Source organism: Lipotes vexillifer, unplaced genomic scaffold (assembly GCF_000442215.2).
Source record: "Lipotes vexillifer unplaced genomic scaffold, Lipotes_vexillifer_v1.1 scaffold1467, whole genome shotgun sequence".
Lineage (NCBI taxonomy): Eukaryota > Metazoa > Chordata > Mammalia > Artiodactyla > Lipotidae > Lipotes > Lipotes vexillifer.
Genome location: NW_006783896.1, coordinates 84,115 through 105,374, shown reverse-complemented (window position 1 = coordinate 105,374; position 21,260 = coordinate 84,115). Strand labels below are relative to the sequence as shown.

The 21,260-nt window shown below is 40.9% G+C and overlaps 1 protein-coding gene across 1 annotated transcript in view; it reads right to left on the bottom strand.

Annotated features, from left to right (window-relative positions):
- Positions 1-21,260, bottom strand: part of TRPM1 (transient receptor potential cation channel subfamily M member 1) — a 103,993-nt gene that overhangs the window by 17,087 nt on the left and 65,646 nt on the right. Inside the window, exons 19-26 of the mRNA XM_007456426.1 lie at positions 11,490-11,612; positions 10,812-10,943; positions 8,622-8,750; positions 6,057-6,308; positions 4,801-4,975; positions 3,226-3,246; positions 2,315-2,459; positions 663-865 (exon numbers count right to left, since the gene is read on the bottom strand). Coding sequence (XP_007456488.1) covers positions 663-865; positions 2,315-2,459; positions 3,226-3,246; positions 4,801-4,975; positions 6,057-6,308; positions 8,622-8,750; positions 10,812-10,943; positions 11,490-11,612 — 1,180 coding nt within the window. The remainder of the gene's footprint in view (positions 1-662; positions 866-2,314; positions 2,460-3,225; positions 3,247-4,800; positions 4,976-6,056; positions 6,309-8,621; positions 8,751-10,811; positions 10,944-11,489; positions 11,613-21,260) is intronic.

Genomic DNA, 21,260 nt, shown 5'->3' with positions numbered 1-21,260 from the left:
GTTTTGCATGTATTTTATGGATAGAGTCAAGTGGACAGGAGTATTTTCCCATTCTCTTTAGATGCAACACACTAAAACATTTTGAGGACGTCGCTGGTGGTGCAGTGGTTAATAATCCGGCTGCCAACGCAGGGGACACGGGTTCGAGCCCTAGTCCGGGAAGATCCCACATGCCGTGGAGCAACTAACCCCTGCGCCACAACTACTGAGCCTGTGCTCTAGAGCCCGTGCTCCGCAACAAGAGAAGCCACCGCAATGAGAAGCCCACGCGCCGCAAAGAAAAGTACCACCAACCACCGCAACTAGAGGAAGCCCTCGCGCAGCAACAAGAACCCAACGCAGCCAAAAATAAATAAATACATAAATTTATATGTATAAAACCATTTTGAAAGGAACATTGGCTTTATAGAGAAAAGTTATTTTCAAGAACTGTCTCAATTTCTCATCTCTTCACGAGTGGACTTTCAGTGATATGAATTACTAATAAATGAACTAGAATAATATCAGCATAAAATGAGAAGCATTCTGCAAAGAATAGCATTTGGATAGAGTGCTGTGTTTTCACACATTTAAGTAGTTTAAGGAGATTTCCATGCAGGTATCCAATTAGAATAGTCTTTCTAGATTAGCCCAAGATAGAAATGAAAGTGTCTTGCACATACTCAATCCACGATCCTGTTCATCTTGGTCCCCTTCTCTTTTCTTCCTGCAGTGGCGGCTGAGACGCATAATGATTATATAGACGTGGCTTAAAATGATCATTGGTGGAGGCAAGACTGGCCGGTCATGAAATGTCATAATCAGCTGATAACGCTGGAATTTCCACACTTGGTTGGATATTGACTTTACTTCAAAGAAGGTATTGCTTTAAAAAGAATACATGTTTAGTTAGTTGTATTACTTTTAATTGTGATTTCCCACGGCAATCAGAATTACACTGAATTGAAAATATGCGATGAAATGGCCTTTTGGGGTCATTCCACGAGTTAGTACTGACTCTGAGTGACCTGTCTTTTGGTTTATCTATCAGCGTGGCTTACCAACATTCAAGGACATTTTACTCATATAAATAATTAAGAATTAAGTGTATTGAAATTGCTACCCATTGCTTTCTTGCAAAACCACACCACAGTCTACTGACTGCTCAGGAAATTTTATTTCATATATTTAAAGGTATGAGCCATCCCACTAAGCATTTTGAAGTATTTAAACTAGCTGACTACATTTTTTTGGAACCGAGTTGATTAATTACCGAACATTTTGATCGAAGGTGGGTTATTTTGGATGTTGGGTAGGTACAGTCTTTGTCTTCTTTGAGTTTCCAGTGGGAGGCAGTAAGCCTAGAATTGTTGGAATCCTGATCAAGCGTGTTGTCTACACGGGGACCTTAGAAAAGTCAGTTAACCTCTGTCAACCTTCATTTTCTCATCTGTCAAGTCTGGAGTGTAACCAGATTCTCTCCAATGCCCTGGTCAGCTCTGAGAGTCTGTATTTCTGTGAAGGATTTTTTCCTTATATTTTTCATCTTAGAAACTAAAATAAATTTTTCCAACATTTATTAAGCATGGTCACATCCTCAACATATCATGCCAAAAGGGGCAAGTTTTACAAGAAATTTGATTGTGGATTTTAAGCCTTTTCTTTCTTAGGCCATTTTATCTTCTATTCGGTAAGTGATAAGAAAAATATTTCATATAATAGTACAGTAATTGTCACAGCCTATGAAATTAACTTTGCTTTCTGTGCCTCTGATAATGAATTCAAGGCTCAGTTTGATAAATCTTCTCTGTCTCAGGAGACTTTCATCTAAGAAAATATTTTCATTAGATTAAAATACATGCCAAGGGGCTTCCCTGGTGGCGCAGTGGTTGAGAGTCCGCCTGCCGATGCAGGGGATGTGGGTTCGTGCCCCGGTCCAGGAGGATCCCACATGCCGCAGAGCGGCTGGACCCATGAGCCATGGCCGCTGAGCCTGTGTGTCCGGAGCCTGTGCTCCGCAACAGGAGAGGCCACAACAGTGAGAGGCCCGTGTACCGCAAAAAAACAGAAAAACAAAAAAAACAAAATCATCCCAAAAGTGTTAAAATACTAACCAAGATTGAATTTAAATGTATTTAAGTGTCAACTCTTGATTTAGGAATACATGAAGGCTGATTACAGTTGAACAAAAAAACGTTGTGAAAAATTCTACACATTTGAAAGCCCTAGTGGAATTCCATGTAAATCCTGGGCAGCCTGGGAGATTTCTGAGATTACACTGAAAATCTGTAAAATAATAAATAACAAATATACGGTTGTCAGTGGTGACACGCACTTGAAAACGGCGATGAGCAAGTTCACGAGCAGGATGTTGGCCACCAGCAGGTAGCAAGCCATGATGGCGGGCGTGAGCCAGGCGCCCGGGATGCAGGGAGGGAGCCGCTTGCCCTCCTCATCGTACTGGTTGTCACCACAAGGAGCTGAAACGAGAGTCTGTTTTTTTGTGCTTGACTTTTACATAGAATGAAAAGAATAAATAAACTGACCTATGCTATTAAAGGGCCTATTTCTTTTTTACTATGGTTTTTTTCTGATTTCATAAGCAATAATTTTCCATGTGAAAAATATCAATTCATACAAAGGAGATAAGGAACTCATTTCTGCACTCATAGATAGTCATTCTTAACTTGTTATATTTGTAAACATTTTCTCATTTCTGTGTTGTGTTTGTCATGTACAGAAGTTCTTCATTTCTAAGCAGACGCATCTATCTATGCGTCTATGGTTTCTTTACTGTTATCCATTAGAAAGTGATTGGGTCTTCTAATTATTTAACATTAACTTATGTTGTCTTCTTGGTCATTTGTACATTAACTTTGAAAATAATTTTATTGTGAGGTAGGAGGTACGGATCCCCTCTAGCCTCCAATCCATTAATTGACTGTTCTGAGTGATGTTTGAAAAAGAATCTTTTCTCTCTCTGCTCATTTGAAATGCCACTTTGATCATATGGGACTTGTTTTCTGAAGAAAAAGATAGGATGATCACAACAGTAATTAGTGAAGTAATATCCATGAATTTATAGTCTATTTACTTTTCACTTCCTTATCGTTTAAAAAAGTACTGACACCAGAAAACAGGAGAAATATTTGAAACTGGTATAAGACTATTGGTAATTAGCTGAGGAAGAAACTAATTAATACACACATTTCATGGACTAGAGTCATCAATTATGCATAAACTTACGATTAATTTCCATGGCGTAGACTATAGAGTGATTGGAAAGCAGCATTTTATTTTTTTTAGTTTTGACAGGAAGGAAGAAAAAAAATAAGACAGTTGAGAGAAAAGTCAAACAAATGATGAACAACACAAGAACTGTTTTGCTGCCAAGAAATGTAAAGTGTTCAAGCTTGGGAATTACAGATTCACACTTGGAAACAGTGATCTACTTAGGAGAATTTTACACATTATTAATTCTAGGAAATATATGTATATATATTTCATGAATATTTATTTTACCACGTCATAAGCAATAGTAAAACTCACTAGTGAAAAAAACTGTGAAAAAGACATGAGGCTACTAACAGATGATCACTTTAACATGTAGGTTGACCAATCAAGCATTCCCTGTATCCCAACACAAACACATCATAAGCACAAATAAATCCAAAATTATTATGAAATAATCAGACCAAGAATTGAAAACCTACATTTCAGGGTGTTACTGAAAATAGCCTCAAGTTTGTCTCTCCATCTTCTCTTGTTACCCAATTTAATAAAAGAAAATAAAAATATTACAACTTACATCTGGATCCAGGGACTTTTAGCATTTATGTATGTTTACTGAAGCTAATATTCCTTTGAAACCAAATTAGATTTTTACATTCTGGTTTACCAAGCTACAAACACATTTGCTAACTGACTCTGAGATACTCATGATAAGGATGTGTTCTGAATCACGTGATGAAAGCCAGTAGGTAGAGGGCATTGTGCAACTGGTTATCAGTCTCACTAAGTGGAGATATACCGAACAACCCTGCATTTCCTACAAGGCAAGGATGTTCAGAAACTTCTATTCTCAAGAAGGTTCTGCTTCTACTGGAAGTAGCAGCCATGCTATTGTACCTGGTGCTTTTTGACAGAGCACAACATGCAAATTAAAATATTGGTGCTAACATGAAAATAGGTCTGAAGATGCTCATTCATTGGTGATGCCGTAACTGTCTGGGTGAAATAGCATAAGAGCATTTGAACTTCACTTCCCTACAACACAAGAGACACTGTGACCTACCAGCTCAGCCTGGGCAGAGCTGGGGCCTGCAGTCCCCAGAAATCCATGCAGGATTGCAGCTCATTTCCTCTGCTAACATCCAAAAATATCACTCCAGGAGTGAAGAGGAAATGGATAGCTATGTGGAAAATGGGTTCTGAAGCTTGAAGAAGAGGATGATGACACACGGCAATAGTCACTATCTCATTTGACTGAAATAACACTACCAGCTCTATCTCAGGGCAGAAAGATTCAGGTTGAAGAAAAATTAGGATGTTGGCATTGGGACTACATTCATGTGTAGGACATGCTCAAGGGATGTAGACTCAGAATTCCAGTTAGTGGTTCTCAGAGTAGAAGACAGGACCGATGTCTCAAAACTCTGTATTTCATAATCTGCACTGATTTCTTCATAAAATAATTTGATGCCTATGGCAGAATAAAAAACACTTTGTTCCCAAATTAACACAGGCTCTTCCATTAATTTGGAACTGATCATCTGCCTTGGGAAGCAGGGAAGAGAATCTTACTATGAATTCTATTCTTACGGTCTATCTGGTCTGCAAACACCTCTCCGTAGATCATCCAGTAGGGCATGTAGAAGATGTTTCGGGCCAGCTTCCAAGAAGGCTCCTCATCTGGATGCAGAATGGCTTGACGGGCTACCCCGAAACTCATCAACACCACCAGCATGATGACCACAAAATACAGCATGTCAATCATCTGAGGAGAGAGGAAATGGGCCTCTTACTGTCTTGACTCATGGGCCAAGTTCACGTGGTTCATTACATTGTGCTCCTCAAAGACTTTATGAGTGCTTAATTAGGATGGAGGAAGCTTCTTTCCCCTCCCTCCATCCCATCCATGGGCTACTGATTCTTGTACTTCATGCAATGCATACACCTTATTCTAGAACATTGCCGTTCTCATCTCATGCTCTCAATCTTTCCTCTCCTCTATTGTTACCCATAAATAAGTTCCTCTAGTAACTACAACTGCAAATGGAGAAAGGGAACAATTATGGGAAAATATAGGAATTTGTGAGGGAAACTAAGGAGTAAGAGCAGTAGATATCTAAGGAGGAAATGAGATCATGAGTTGAGAGAACATACTGATATTCATTCGTTATACAAACAGTGAGTAGTTACAGTGTGCAATGCTCTGGTTACTATGGATACTGACCTTATATAATTCTTAATTTTGAACATCCCTGAAGATGAGGGCCCTGGCTGGGATTAGCTCAACTATATATCCCTTTGCTCAAAACCACTTGCCCTACAAAGAGTTATTCCTAAGCTTGGAAGACTTCCTTTCTTCTGGGACCAGTCCCAACACTTGGGCTATTTTAAGTGATGTAAGGATGATCTGCTGGTTCATTTTTAGTTTCATATTTTATGGCCTGTTCTGGAGTAAATGTTGCCATGGATTTGTCTTGACCTCATCACACGAATTGCCTGTGTGCACTCCATGCCAGAGCACATGAGCTGGAAGACTGTCTGGAGTAGGGGTAGGGGAGGGTGACCCCGGGCCCCCTTTGTCTCTGGCTTCTACTGCACGTTAGGAGGTTATGTATCGGGTTATTGTCAGAAATACATGTACCTACAGTAGGCCCTCAACCTCATGTTCATCAATTGGATTTAATTAAATTGTCAGTACATAGAAGAACTATGTATCTTAAAGCAAAGAACATTTCCTGTAGGAAACCAACTGCAAGGGAAAGATCAAATGAAATGCTGGAGGCCTGGCCTCAGGTCCTAACCACAGTCTCGGTGTCTGTAGTTACTCACGGGGTGTCAGGACTAACCATCTTTCCGATCATCATCACGTAGGGTCCCAGATACTTGTTGACACCAAAGATGTCCAGGACACGGATGTACCAGAGGATGATATCCACGCAGTAGATTACACGGCCATAGCCCATGTAGGGCTGCTTCTGTAGGCGGAGGATGGCTCCAATCATGAACATGGAAATGGCCACGAGGTCTGTGATGTTCCAATATTCCTGAAGCCAAACTTTTATTTTCTGGCTGAGCTTACCGGGTTCTGACATGAGAATCTGTAAAGAAATGCCAGAGAACAAAAAACAAGGGAGTGTGGTATTGGAAGACTTGTCCCCTTAGAATCTTGGGACATTAGGACTGGAGCAGCATTCCAGGGCATCTGGTCCCCTTTCCTGCTCAAGACTTCTAAGTACTAATCTTCTCAGGCAGAAAAACATATCTAGAAAGGGAAATTCCACAAAATCCTCTGTATGCCTAGAGTCAGGGTTTCACAAACTCTCAGGAAATGCCTTCTAAATTATGTCCCTCTGGCTGTAATTAAAGTAGCTGCCTTTTGATCCCTTTTCTAATTCTCTGGACACTTGCCTGTGAGCCCACGTTCCAGAGTTAGTCCAGGAGGAAAACTCTAGAGCAGAGATAAACCTGTGTGGTCCCACAGAGGGGCAGTCCACCCAGGGGAGATGGCAGAACTGGGATGGTAAATGTTTATCAGCCAAAATTCCTTTGTAACTCAGAGATGGGAAGTCAGGGGAAAGCTGAACTTGATTTTCTCCTGCTTGAGAGCTTACCCTTTCAAAATCACCACTGATTAAAGGGACACTTCCTCAGAGTAAACCTGAAAATATTTAACAAGCAGCAGGCACGGGCACACTTAGAGCAAGCCCCACGTATGCAGCTATGGGCGTGCAGCAGGGTGGGGGGTCTTAAAAGTGGTACCCCTTTACTTACCGAGACTCTGGGGAGGGTCTGGGGACTCCAGAGGTGGGACGGGGTGGTGGCTATTTATGGGTCAACCCAGAAGGCGTTCACTAGTTTAACAACCTGTGCACTCTGACTGATGGCCGCCTACCCTCTTTCCTATAACTGGGGGTAAAGAACAGTGTCAGCATATGGCTGATGCTCAGTGAGCTCACGGTGTCCCTAGAGATGGCACGGCAGGCCACCTGGGAGATCCCAGTTGTAAAGTGGGCAAAGTTTGAATGAAGCTCAGCCAGAAAAGAAACAGGAGTAGTAGGAGATGGGTTATAACATTTTAGATTTGGTGCTCTGCGTTTCTCGGGCTGTCATCAGACTGACAGCCTCGAATTAGCTCTCCTGGGAAGAAGTGGCCAGTGATAATTTTTCAGTTCAGTGAAAGGGTCACTGCTGATTGCAAAATAAGAATATTGGTTCTCTATCAGTGGGAGAAAGAATATGAAATTCTGCTGTGTGCTTTCTCAAGTTCACTTATTCTAGGCTATAAGCTTTCCCTTTATAAGCTGATATAAAGAATTAAAACTTGCAGATGATAGTAGAAGGAAAAGGACCCGGCCCATATTTCCTCTGCTGCCTGCAGGAGCTGCCCTCTTGAAGTTACATGTTAGTTTCAAGTCTCCTGTGACAAGAGTCTGCAAGAGATGGTGTCTGTCCTTTTTCAACACTTCTTTGAAAATCTTGTTCCCTCTGTTTGCAGCAGTTGCGCTGGCAGCCTGCCCAGAGGCACTGGAGGCTTCCACCAGGTGGGTGCGCCCAGCCCCCATCTGCTGCAGGTGCCGCTGTTTGGCTCCCACCTGCCCCCTTGGGCAATTGCAGCCACTTTCCCAGAGATGCTGATGGCTGGCTGATGTGGGTACAAAAGTCTGTTCCCTTTGGTCAAAGTGGGACAGACTCTACAGTATTAAATACACTCAGAGTTCCCTGCAGGATTAGGCCAGGGACAGATTCCACTGAAGCCACACCTTGCTCAGCCCTGTCCCCTCTTCTAACCTGGTCACCCTGTTGCCTCTCTCTGCTCTCCTGGGAGCTCTCCTTTAATAAACCCCTTGCACAAGAATCCCCTTCTGGGTTGGAGGGAGGACAGTGTAGTTCAAAGTCCTGAGTTACAGGAGAAATGTCATCTCCTACATCTCCCTTTCTACTTCCAGCTCCGAGAAAACGGAGCCCAAATTTGTACCCAGTTGGAGTCATTGGTTTATCTCAGGTACCTGGCAGCATTTATGCTGCTTTTCTAGGCTCTCAGACTTATTTTTATTACTAAACACCATCTATTCTGCCTTGTGTTTTGATTTCCAAGTTCAAATTCAGTTGGAAGCAGAAGGTGTATGAGTCTCAAGCAAGGGAACGGAATCAACTTGGGATTGTGACACCTCGAAGAAAAGTTCCACGGCACTTGGGATTTGCACGATACGTTTTTAAAATAAGGAGCTACATCTGGGGACATCCCTGGTGGTCCAGTGGCTAAGACTCTGTGCTTCCACTGCAGGGGGGCATGGGTCCGATCCCTGGTTGGGGAACTAAGATCCTACATGCCCCACAGCCAAAAAAAAAAAAAAAAAAATTGAACTGAAGTCAGTGGTGGATGGGGCTGGGACAGGCCTTTGGAACATCACCTCCCGAATTTTCTCCAGGGCCAGGCTCACGATGTAGGAGATGACGATCCACTCCTGGAGGCAGGGCCAGCGCTCCATCCGCACCAGGATGACGTAGTTGAACAGCAGTAGGTAACCCAGGTAAGATATCTGAAAGGCAGAAACTGTGAGCAGTGTCTGGGGAGGTCACATGTGCCTGAAAAAAGTTTTGAAACCCTATTTACAAGTGGACACATCTTCTAAGACAAATTTTCATTTCCAGATGCACCGAATCCTTTAGAGGAAAACTTCCACTCACATCACCGGTGCAGGCAGAGGACTTTGAGGCAGATGGGGAGGCATTTTGTACTTTAGTGCAATATCGGCACTGACAGTCCATTCTCTAAATGAAGATGTATCTGTTGCTACTATCAGCCTCAAGGGGAAATTATAAAGTTGCACGAAATTATGATGAGTCGGGAAACTTTTAGTAGTTGACTGGTGTGCCCTCTACATTCCTGGAAACTGGAAAATGTTACTGACTCTTCCCTGCCTTGCAAATTTCCTTCTTGAACCTTTCCACTGCTGATGGATGTGGGAGGTTCGAAGGGAGGAGGCTGACAATGAGGTGTCTTCCCAGGTACACACACCGGTCTTGAGGCCCCTCAGTCAGCCCTGATATGTCTGTGATGTGCTGTGCCCACAGCAGGGTGCCTATCCTTGTGGCATGTAGAGTTGGGAGGGATATGGGAGTGAGCTATGAGGTGGAGGGAGGTTGTCTGAAGATGACCGAGGTTGATTCGCTCTGAAGCTGTACGCACCACGGGTACAGGCCCCTTCTGAAGTCTTGGGGAGGTGGGGGGAGGGTGTATACTAGCAACTATATTTGTGATTCTCAGCCTTTTTTTTTTTTTAAAGATGCCCCCCTCCTGATTGTTTAAGTTTTACCAGGATACAGGTAGCATCCCATGTATCCACTATCTAGTCTTTGCAGGAGGATTGGAGCAAGAGTCCTCAAAGTGGGGCTGCGCTGGGAACCCCTGGCAAGCTATAAAATGTGCGACCCCCTCCCCACATCCAGAGGCAGCATTTAGAGGCCCTGGGGAGAGGCCCTGGGGAGAGGCCCAAGGCTCATCAGCCCCCTGGCCCTGCCCTCTTCATACGCATCTGTGGAGGCCAGGTATCTTCCTGGTCCTCAGCTGGTTCTGACCAGAACAGGTGGGCAGCTGTGGCTTTGGTGGTATTGCCAGATGTGGCTGCCAAAAGGTTGGGTGTCGAGGCTATAGTTGGCCTGGGTCCCCATGCAGCCCTCTGGGTGCCATGCCCCAGAGCTCTGCCTCTGCCTTCTTCCCTCCTCACCCATCACCCTGTCCATGGCTTTGGACCTGGCCCCTCACGTCCCATCACCTGCTCGCACCCAGTCACTAATGAGACTGCAGTGCCAGGACGTGCCAGGCGTGTGCTGCTGCTTGGCATTTGGGACTTCATGAGTATTGTCCCTCCCCCGGACCGCAGTGGTTGCAGGAACCACAGCATGCCTGCCACCCCTGCTGGGACGGCCTGCACCTGAGCCAGTTTCCTCCAAAGCCTTCCAAGCTGCTCCAGTCTCCTCACCCCACTTTTCCTGCCCACCCACGTGCATAAGGCTGTACCACTCTTGTTCTGGGTGCACCGCTCTGCTGGAGCCGTCCAGACAGAGGCCGCTGATGGGGCCGGAGAAGAGTGTGAGGTCATGAGGGCAGTGTGGCCTGCACTTGAGAGCAGAGATGCCTTGATCTGCTCCTCTATTCCAGGACTTCATGCTCTGGGTTCAACCCTACTCTTTGAGTAACCCCGTCAGTCTCCTGAAAAATGACATCTGTGAGCTTGCTCTCTAAATACTAGTCATCTTTGTTCATTGTTGGAATAAAACTCTACTTTCCTAAGTTTGTATTACTAAAGACATTTGAAAAATCCTTCATCTTGAGCAAATAGAATATGACTATTTTGCTTTATGAAATGGTGTATTTGGGGCTAGGATGGCCACATTCCTATGTATAAGTATATGACAAGATATCTATCTAGATCCAATTTTAGTTGAAGATTCTGAGTTAGTCCCATTTCTGTTTTCATAATTAATTTTAATCCATTGATTTTTTTAAAAAAACACTTTTTTTAAGCCCTTGACAATTTCCTTGATTCTGACATGTCTAAAACATGCTAAATGGTGAAGGCTAAGGGCGGGGAACTTACCGTGTAAAACCAGAACTTGACAATAGGAGCATTGTAGAATTCACAGATCTTGGTCCCAATGGGAACACTTCTTTGCTTTTTTTGTTCATTCTCCTCATCCCCCTTTCTCGAGCCAGTGTCTGCATTCGCATCCTGGAAACAGAGCACAGCACGTGGCAAGCAGGCTGCCAGATGGGAAACGCCTTGGACTCCAGCACCATATTTAACAGACAGGTGCCTCAAAAATCAAGGATATAAAAGACGCAGACATAGAGAATGGACTTGAGGACACGGAGAGGGGGAAGGGTAAGCTGAGACGAAGCGAGAGAGTGGCATGGACGTATATACACTACCAAACGTAAAATAGCTAGCTAGTGGGAAGCAGCCGCACGGCACAGGGAGATCAGCTCGGTGCTTTGTGACCACCTAGCGGGGTGGGATGGGGGGGTGGGAGGGAGACGCAAGAGGAAGGAGATGTGGGGATATATGTATACGTATAGCTGATGCACTTTGTTTTACAGCAGAAACTAACACACCATTGTGAAGCAATTATACTCCAATACAGATGTTTAAAAAAAAAATCAAGGATTATAAAAATGTCCCCAGTTCTTGCAGTTTCTAAATTCACGGCGACAGAAATCACAACTGTTTTGAAAATGAGAGTTGATGGATACTTTCAGAGTCAAGGGCATCACTGACCATAGTCTCCTCCTCTTTTTCTTTGCCATCTTCATTTTCCTTGGATGTTTGATAGGAGAAGTCATCACAGGTGCGAAATTCCAAAAACAAGATGGTCGGGGGGAGAAGAATCCCCATGATAACCTAGGTATGATGAGAAAAGTGGATTTTTTAAGCTATGGTAATTCTTGAAAATTTTCCCAGTATAGGCAAAACATTTTAAATTATGATCTTCAGCATTAATCAGTAATCTAGCAGCCCTGGAACAGGTCTATCTCTGCTCTGACCGTCTGTGGCTTATTCTGTTTGGTATGTTGATGGAATTGCAGACACTGAGAAATTTAAGATCATACACCAAATTTTTCTAGGTGAACAGCAAGCAGTATTGTGTGGAATCCTGACTTAAAAAGCGAAGATCTTGCATAGTGTTTCAAAGCAGGCAATTTTTTAAAGTAAAATAGAGTAAGTAAAAATAAATAAATAAATAAAATGATACCTCTGGTGAAGAAGACCAAAAATATTTTATATACGAATAACTTAGATGTAAATGCGAATATATGGACCAAGAGTTGGAAGACAAACGTGACTCATGAATACAGGACTTACTTGGGCTCAGCCTAGACAGCAGAAGGATGGCCTAGCTCATAGATGGAAACCCTTGTCGTTTTTGTCAGTGCCATGCCATGTGTCTCCAATACTGAACTCTGTCCCCAGTGTTCGATGCTAATTTTTTAGAGTTTCCCCTCAGCAATCCATTATTAAGAATAACACAAAAGGGGGACTTCCCTGGCGGTCCAGTGGTTAAGACTTCGCCTTCCAATGCAGGGGGTGTGGGTTTGATCTCTGGTTGGGGAGCTAAGATCCCACATGCCTCAAGGCCAAGAAACCAAAACATAAAAGAGAAGCAATATTGTACCAAATTCAATAAAGACTTTAAAAATGATCCACATCAAAAAAAAATCTTAAAAAAAAAAAGTAACACAAAAGGGTTATTTCTACCATATACTAAAAATTATATTATAAAGCACCAATAATTAAAACAAAGTGGTACAGGTGCACGAAGAGACCAAACAATAGAGCAGAACAGAAGGTCCAGAAAAAGATTCAACTACACATAGGCAATTAATTTGTGATACAAACACCACCTCCAATGGGAGGAGTAAAGATGACTATTTCATAAACTGTATTGAGAAACTGGGTGATCATCTAGAAAATAATTAGGTTGGATTCATATCTCACACATACACCAGAATAAATTGCATCTAGCTCAAATACTTTGTGAAAGAAAAAAAAGGGAGGGGACACAGAGAGAAGATAAAACAACTAACAATCACCACATGAAAATTCTTTCACAAATGGAGAGTAGGAGAAGGCCTTTCTAATTAGGCTACCAAATCAAGAAGCAATCAAAATAAAGATCAATATCTTTGATACTGAAAAAAAATCACAAACATCTGCACAATGAAAACATGCCTTAACCAAAGTAAAAAATAACTTCTGGGAAAACATATTTGCAGCTCATGTGACAGGCAAAGGGCTCAATCTTTCTAATTAGAAAGGATCTTCTAGAAGTCAAGAAGAAAAATTCTAACAACCCAGCAGAAAAATGGGCAAAGGCAGTGAACTTAGGGACATTTGTACTGAGAGGAAAATGGGCTTGTCCTCACTCATAATAAGAGACATTCAAAGAAACTACACAGAGATCTCATTTTTACCATTAGATTGGAATGTTTGCTCACACACTGTACTGGTGGAATGGTGGGAAAACAAGACATCCCCTACACTATAGGTGGACACCTCCACAGAGGGACAGCTATCAAGATTGCAAGTGCACATCCCCACAGGGCCACCAATTCCCCTTCTGGACATTTATACAGCAGATAAGTGAGATACAGTATGTGTCCAAGAGCACTCATGGTGGCAGTGAGTGTAGCACCCCCAGGCAGGAGTGTCCTCCATGGCCTCACTGGGGACTGGTCATAAACTGTGGCCATCGACCACGAAGGAGAACTGGGGAAGCGGGTAAGAATGAAGGAATATTCTGTGTCCCAGAGGAAGTGAAAAAAGAAGGTACAAAACAATAACGATGCCAACCCTTGTGAAAAGGAAAAAAAAAAAAAGAATATTTACTTCATCATGAAAAAAAGGAAAAAAAGAATATTTATTCATAGTAGCTTTTTATATATGGAAATATACACAAGAAACAAATATCAGTGGTTGCAATGGGTAGAACAAGCCATATGGGGGACAGGAGTTGGGAAGGAGACTTGTCACTTATACTTTAAAATAGTTTTAATTTTTTAATATGTGCATGTCCTTATGACCTATTCAAAGAATTAAATTAAAAAAAGAACAAACCATCCCTGCTTTGAAATAATTATATATTTATGCTGTGAATTAAAAATGCTTGGAAGGGGGCTTTCCTGGTGGCGCAGTGGTTGAGAGTCCACCTGCCGATGCAGGGGACACGGGTTCGTGCCCCGGTCCAGGAAGATCCCACGTGCCTCGGAGCGGCTGGGCCCGTGAGCCATGGCCGCTGAGCCTGCGCGTCCGGAGCCTGTGCTCTGCAACGGTAGAGGCCACAACAGTGAGAGGCCCGTGTACCACACACACACACAAAAATGCTTGGAAGGAAATCTGATGCTTACAAATATTTATACCTTTGGGTAGACATTATATCTAAAAGTAGCATTAGGTAAAGAAGGAAATGATAGAAAAATACCCACTGGATTTCAAAGACTTAGTACAAAAAAAGCATATCTCATTAGTGATTTTTTTCCTTTCAAAGACATGTTGAAATGATAATATTTTGTATATACTGGTTTAAATAAATATATTATTAAAATTAATTTCAACTGCTTCCTTTTTACTTTTTACAATGTACTTAAAAAACTTTTTGTGACTATTAAAAATTTTACTTTCTTAACTAGAAAATTTAAAGTGACATATGTGGCTTGCATTTTACGTCTGTTGGACAGCACTGCTGTAGACTCTATAGTTTCATCTTGCTCTTTAAAATTCTGGCATGTTTAAAAATTGCTTTTTAAGATATATGTTTCCTGGTTGTTTATGGGTTGAAGAGCTAGAACATTTGGACCTGCAGACTTCATCATGGAGTGGATTTGGGGATGCTCCTCTGTCCTTGTTTTCTCCTGCCACTTGGCAGCTGGATGCAGAGGCTGGACCAGACCCAGGCTGTTTTGTAAATTTTATTGAAGTAGGGTTGATTTACAATGTCGTGTTTAATGTCTGCTGCACAGCAAAGTGACTCAGTTATATATATTCTTTTTCATATTCTTTTCCATTATGGTTTATCACAGGATATTGAATATAATTCCCTGTGCTATACAGTAGGGCCTTGTTGTTTATCCATCCTATATATACTAGTTTGCATCTGCTAATCCCAAACTCCCAATCCTCTCCCCCACCCCTCCTCCCCCTTGGCAACCACAAGTCTGTCCTCTATGTCTGTGAGTCTGTTTCTGCTTTGTAGATAAGTTCAGTATGAAGGTTACTAAAAATAGAGTTGCCATATGATGTAGCAATCCCACTCCTGGGCATATATCCAGACAAAACTATAATTCAAAAAGATGCATGCATCCCAATGTTCATAGAAGCACTGTTTACAACAGCCAAGACATGAAAACAACCTAAATGTCCATCGACAGATGACTAGATGAAGAAGACGTGGTACATATATACAATGGACTACTACTCAGCCATAAAAAAGAATGAAATAGTGCCATTTGCAGCAACCTGGATGGACCTAGAGATTATCATACTAAGCAAAGTAAGTCAGACAGAGAAAGACAAATACAATATGATATCAGTTACACGTGGAATCTAAAATACAACACAAATGAACATATCTGTGAAACAAAAACAGACCCAGGTTTGAGCCCTATGGCAAAATGTAGAGGGCATGTTCTTTCATTAAAAAGTATACTGTTTCTCTTGGGCTTCCCTGGTGGCACAGTGGTTGAGTCCGCCTGCCGATGCAGGGGACGTGGGTTCATGCCCTGGTCCAGGAAGATCCCACATGCCGTGGAGCAGCTAGGCCCGTGAGCCACGGCCGCCGGGCCCGCGCGTTCGAAGCCTGTGCTCCGCAGCGGGAGAGCCACAACAGTGAGAGGCCCGCATACCACAAAAAAAAAAAAAAAAAAAAAAAAAAGTATACCGTTTCTCTTTTGGTGATGTTAGCAGCAGTTGATGTCAATTCATTAACTCACTGGGGTTGAAAATTGGTGCTGTTCTAATGCTATCATTTGGTTTCCATTTCTTGGCTGGAGTAATTTTACTAAGAGATGTTTCCCTCATCTACTCAGTGGTTATCCAGTGGTTCAGTTCATATAGAAAATGCAGGATAAATGCTTGATTCTTTCCCCTTTATGTACCTGTTTTCAAGATAATGAATTGATTTCCTATCAGCTACTGAAGGTAACTAATTTTTCTTTTTTTAACTATTTCGTATTCCCACCAGCAGTGTAGAAGAGTTATAGTTGTTCCACATGCTTGCCAACACTTGGTATGGTCAGTCTTTTAATTTTAGCTTTTCTAATGGGTGTGTAGTGCTATCTCATTGTGGGGTTTTTTTATTATAAAGTATTCAATTTAGTGAAACTAAAAAAATAAAAACCAGTTCACCCATTTCTCCCACCCCATCCTCACCCCTGCTTCTGTCAACAGCCAATCTGTTCACTGTGTCTATGAACTTGCTTTTTGGTTTCTTTAGTTTTCACATGTAAAAGAGATCATAATGTATTTGTCTTTCTCTGTCTGACTTATTTCACTTAGCACAATGCCCTCGAGGTCCATCCACATCGCAAATGGCAAGATTTCATTCTTTTTTATGGCTGAATAATATTCCATTTTATATATGTATATATATATAGAAGTATAAAATATACATTGTGTATATCTAATAATATTCCATTGTGTGTATATATATCCTTGCATACATATATATGTACACACACACACACACACACACACACATATATATATATATATATATCACAATTTTTTATCCATTCATCCATCAATGCACACTTAAGTTGTTTCCATGTCTTGGCCATTGTAAATAATGCTGCAATGAACCTAGGGTGCAGATATCTTTTCAAGTTAGTGTTGTTTTCTTTGGATAAATACTCAGTTGTGGAATTGTTGGGTCATATGGTAGTTCTATTTTTAATTTTTTGAGAAACCTTCATACTGTTTTCCATAGTGGCTGAACACCCACCAACATTCCCACCAACAATGCACCAGCGTTTCCTTTTCTCCACATCCTTGCCAAAACTTCTTATTTCTTGCCTTTTTGATGATGGCCATTCTGACAGGTGTGAGGTGATATCTCATTGTGGTTTTGATTTGTATTTCCCTGGTGATTTGTGATGTTGAGTATATTTTCATGTGCTAGTTGGCCATCTGTATGTCTTCTTTGGAAAAACGTCTATTCAGATCTTCTGCTCATTATTTAATTGGATTGTTGGTTTGTTTGTTTTTTTGCTTTTAAATTGTATGAGTTCTTTATATATCTTGGATATTAGCCCCTTATCAGACATACAATTGCAATTATTTTCTCTCATTCAGTACGTTGCCTTTTCACTTTGTTGATGGTTTCGTTGGCTGTGCAGAAGCTTTTTAGTCTGATGTAGTCCCACTTGTTTATTTTTGCTTTTGTGGCCTTTGCTTTTGGTGTCAGATTAAAAAAAATCATCACCATGTCAAGGGTTTATGTTTTCTTCAAGGAGTTTTATGGTTTTAGGTCTTATGTTCAAGTCTTTAATCCATTTTTTGTTAATTTGGGGGTATGGTATAAAATAGTGGTTCAGTTTCATTGCATGTGGCTGTCCAATTTTCCCAACATGATTTATTGAAGAGACTATCCTTTCCCTATTGTATATTCTTGGCTTGTCATAAATTTATTGACCATATATGCATGGGTTTATTTCTGGGCTCTCTATTCTGTTCCATTTATCTACGTTCCTGTTTCCATTGTTTTAATTACAATAGCTTTGTAATAAGGTTTGAAATCAGGAAGCATGAAGCCTCCAGCTTTGTTCTTATTTCTCAAACCTGCTTTGGCTATTGGGAATCTTTTTGGATCCACATAAAGTTTAGGATTGCTTGTTCTCTTTCTGTGAAAAATGCTATTGGAATTTTAATAGGGATTGCATTAAATCTGTATATTGCTCTGGGTAGCATGGACTTTTTAACAATATTAATTCTTCTAATCCTTGAGCATGGAATATCTTTCCATTTATTTGTGTCTTCTTCAATTACTTTCATGAATATCTCATAGTTTTCAATATACAGGTTTTCACCTTCTTGGTTAAATTTATTCCTAGGTGTTTTATTCTTTTTGATTCAACTGTATATGGGATGACTGTTTTCTTAATTTTTCTTCCTGACAGTTCTTTATTAGTGTATATGTTTACTTAAAAATATTGTTATGAACTCATGGATTTAAAGATATTTGCTATTCATTGCTATTAGTAATAGTATTGAAGGTCAAGCTGTCCTGTTCGTTTGGCCAGTGGAAGCCTCTTCATGTTTGCTCCTGGGCCCCCCTGATCCGACCCTAGGGGTCCTTGATAGCTTCTTTAACATCTGGTGTGTCAACTATTCTGGGCTCATCTTGTACATATCCTGCTATAGACCTGGAATCAACCATATCTCTAAGAAGTTCTGGCTTCAGTGAATGGGAAATGATATTTCAAGGCCACAGTCTGGGCACTAGGACTGTTCATGCTTTTGGGTAGGTCTCTGTTTCTAGGCTTTTCATTGGCCAGAGCTGGAATGAATTCATATTGATGCTTCCAATTAAGTACTATAGGCTTTTCTGCTTATCCTCTTCCAGATTACATCTGTGTTTCCTTTTCCTCCTCACCAAGTCCTAGTTCTCAAGGACAGAGGCGGATGACAGAATTAAAATATCTCACTGTTACTCAGTTGCTTTAACTTAACAGTTTCAGAATAATGATGGTAATACTACCACTATCAATTATGGTTACTGAAAAGTTACACTTTTTTTTGCACAGGTGCTCCCCATTCTCCTCTCATTTCTATTTTTTTATTTGATTTTATTTTTTTTAAAAGGTGTAATTTTATTTATTTTTGGCTGTGTTGGGTCTTCGTTGCTGCGCACGGGCTTTCTCTAGTTGCAGCAAGCAGGGGCTGCTCTTCGCTGAGATGTGTGGGCTTCTCCTTGCTGTGGCTTCTCTTGTTGCGGAACACAGGCTCTAGGCACGCAGGCTCAGTAGTTGTGGCTGGAGGGCTCTAGAGCACAGGTTCAGTAGTTGTGGTGCACGGGCTTAGTTGCTCCATGGCATGTGGGATCTTCCCAGACCAGAGATCGAACCCATGTCCCCTGCATTGGCGGGCGGATTCTTATCCACTGCGCCACCAGGGAAGTCCCTCCTCTCACTTTTAAATGGTTCTATTATATCTATATTATCAGAACATATAGCTGTTATATACTATTTTCTCTCCCACTTAACTGTCACTTAGTTTTAACACTACAAGTAAATATGTATCTGATGCTGACTATCAGCCCTGTTGCTGATGCCTCTCTGGTTATTTTGGTTGTTGGAGATTCTTTTTCTAACAGATTCTTCAGAAAGTGCTCATAGGAACAATATTTCCCTGAGTTCTTGCCTGTTGGCAACATGTCATGTGTACCTTTTATATTTGACCATCACTTTTGCTAGATATAAAATCTTTGCCTCAATTTTCTTTCTGGGAGTATTTTTATATGATACACACCTTTTTTTTTCTGACATAAACGGTTGCTATTGAAAGTCTGATGATAATTGAAGTTTTTTCCCTTAGAAGTCACTTGATTTTTTTTTTTTTTTTTTTTTGCCTAGAAGCTCAAAGAATTCTTTTTTTCATTAAAATCCAATAACTTTATTAAAGTGTGTCTTGATGTTGGTTATTCTGGGTTGATGTACTCAGGTTCTCAGTGTGTTTTTTTAAATATATAGTTTCATATCATTTGTCTTCAAGAGAAATTTTTGAATTCTAGTTTGAGACACTTGCTTCTATTTCTGGTTTTAGCTGTTATGGATACTTTCATATTTTTAGCAACATAGGCAATATCTTATGTTGCTATTTCTTTGTTAATTGAAGTACTATCTTAGTCATCTAAATATCTATTGACATCCTATTATTTTAGATGAGACTTTATCTTAATTTATCTCCTTCCCCCTCTGCTCCCGTTTTTAACAACCACATCAGTATTTTCAGTTCCTATGAAGTTACCTTTGTAACTTTACACAATAAACTGGAATCTTCACCTCTTGTTTCAACAACTCTTGACAGTTCTGATTCCCCACTTTACAATATGGGGATATTATGCTGTTTACCCCTCTCTCTTCCCCTTCCCACAAGCCAACTTTTCTTAGCTGTACCTTTACTTTCGTAGTTTCATACTTGATAACCTTTGTATTATATTTAGGATTTATATTTAGGTCTTCAATACTCTGTCTATTGGATTATTCTAAAAAACTGAAGATCAATAAAAAGCATTTACATTTTTTATTACCGTATAAAATACCATCTATTGTACAGTCACATGGCGTGTTGTGATTGCAATTTTAATGCAGAATTCTGGTGCTACTAGAGAAACCTGATCATGGTATCAAAGGTCAAATGGTCTTTTTTACCTTCTATCACTCAAAAATCGTACCAAATTTTAATTTAAATCATAACCGAGCCTTAACTTTTGTGCAGTCTTTTTTTGTTTTCCCTGGTATTTGATTCTACTTCTATTTTTTCATTAATGATTATGAACTCTTTTTGTTTCCCTAACCCATACCCCTGATACTTTATAGCATCTTAGTCACTGCATCTATTTGTTGGAATCATTTCAATTCTTCTGTGTACTTTCTTCTTGCACATCACTGACTCTTTGCACTCATTTCATCCAACTGCTTTTTCATATGGGGATTCTTAAAAACTGGGGCTTGTTTCTTGCATTCCACATCACCTGTGTTCTTGCAATTTTGAACGCTTCTTTCAGTGGAATACCTGCTGGAGTACTTTTTCTGAAGGAGTAAAAGTAGAAAGTATATAACTTGAATCTTTGTCTACCTTACATAGATATCCTATCCTCATGTTCAAAATAGCTGGACTGGGTGAAAAAAAATCCAGGTTCCAAATCCTCTCAGAACTATGAAGGCCTTGTTTCAGTGCCTTCTAGGTTTTGGTATTATTAACGGAAAGTCTGGTGCCAACCTGATGTTCATCCCTTTGTAGGAAACCTGCTCTTTTCTTAAAAAATATCTTCAGGAGCTTCTCATTATTCTTGATATTCTGAAAACTATTTATTAATATCCAAACTTATGTATAATATCAGCTTAGTGCATTGTGTATAATTGGGCAATTAGACATGACATTTATATATTTTTTTAAAAAAAGAAATGGAAATTTTTATTCAAGCCAAATCTGAGGATTATAACCCAGGAAAAGCATATCAGAAAGCTTTGAGAACTGTTTCCAACATTTTTTTCTTTCTTTTTTTTTTTTTTGTGCTACGCGGGCCTCTCACTGTTGTGGCCTCTCCCGTTGTGGAGCACAGGCTCCGGACGCGCAGGCTCAGCGGCCATGGCTCACGGGCCCAGCCGCTCCGCGGCATGTGGGATCTTCCCGGACCGGGGCATGAACCCATGTCCTTTGCATCGGCAGGCGGACTCTCAACCATTGCGCCACCAGGGAAGCCCCAGTTTCCAACATATTTTTAAGAAACAAAGTGCCTTCTGTATGTCAGAACCCTGATGCCCAGGATAACAT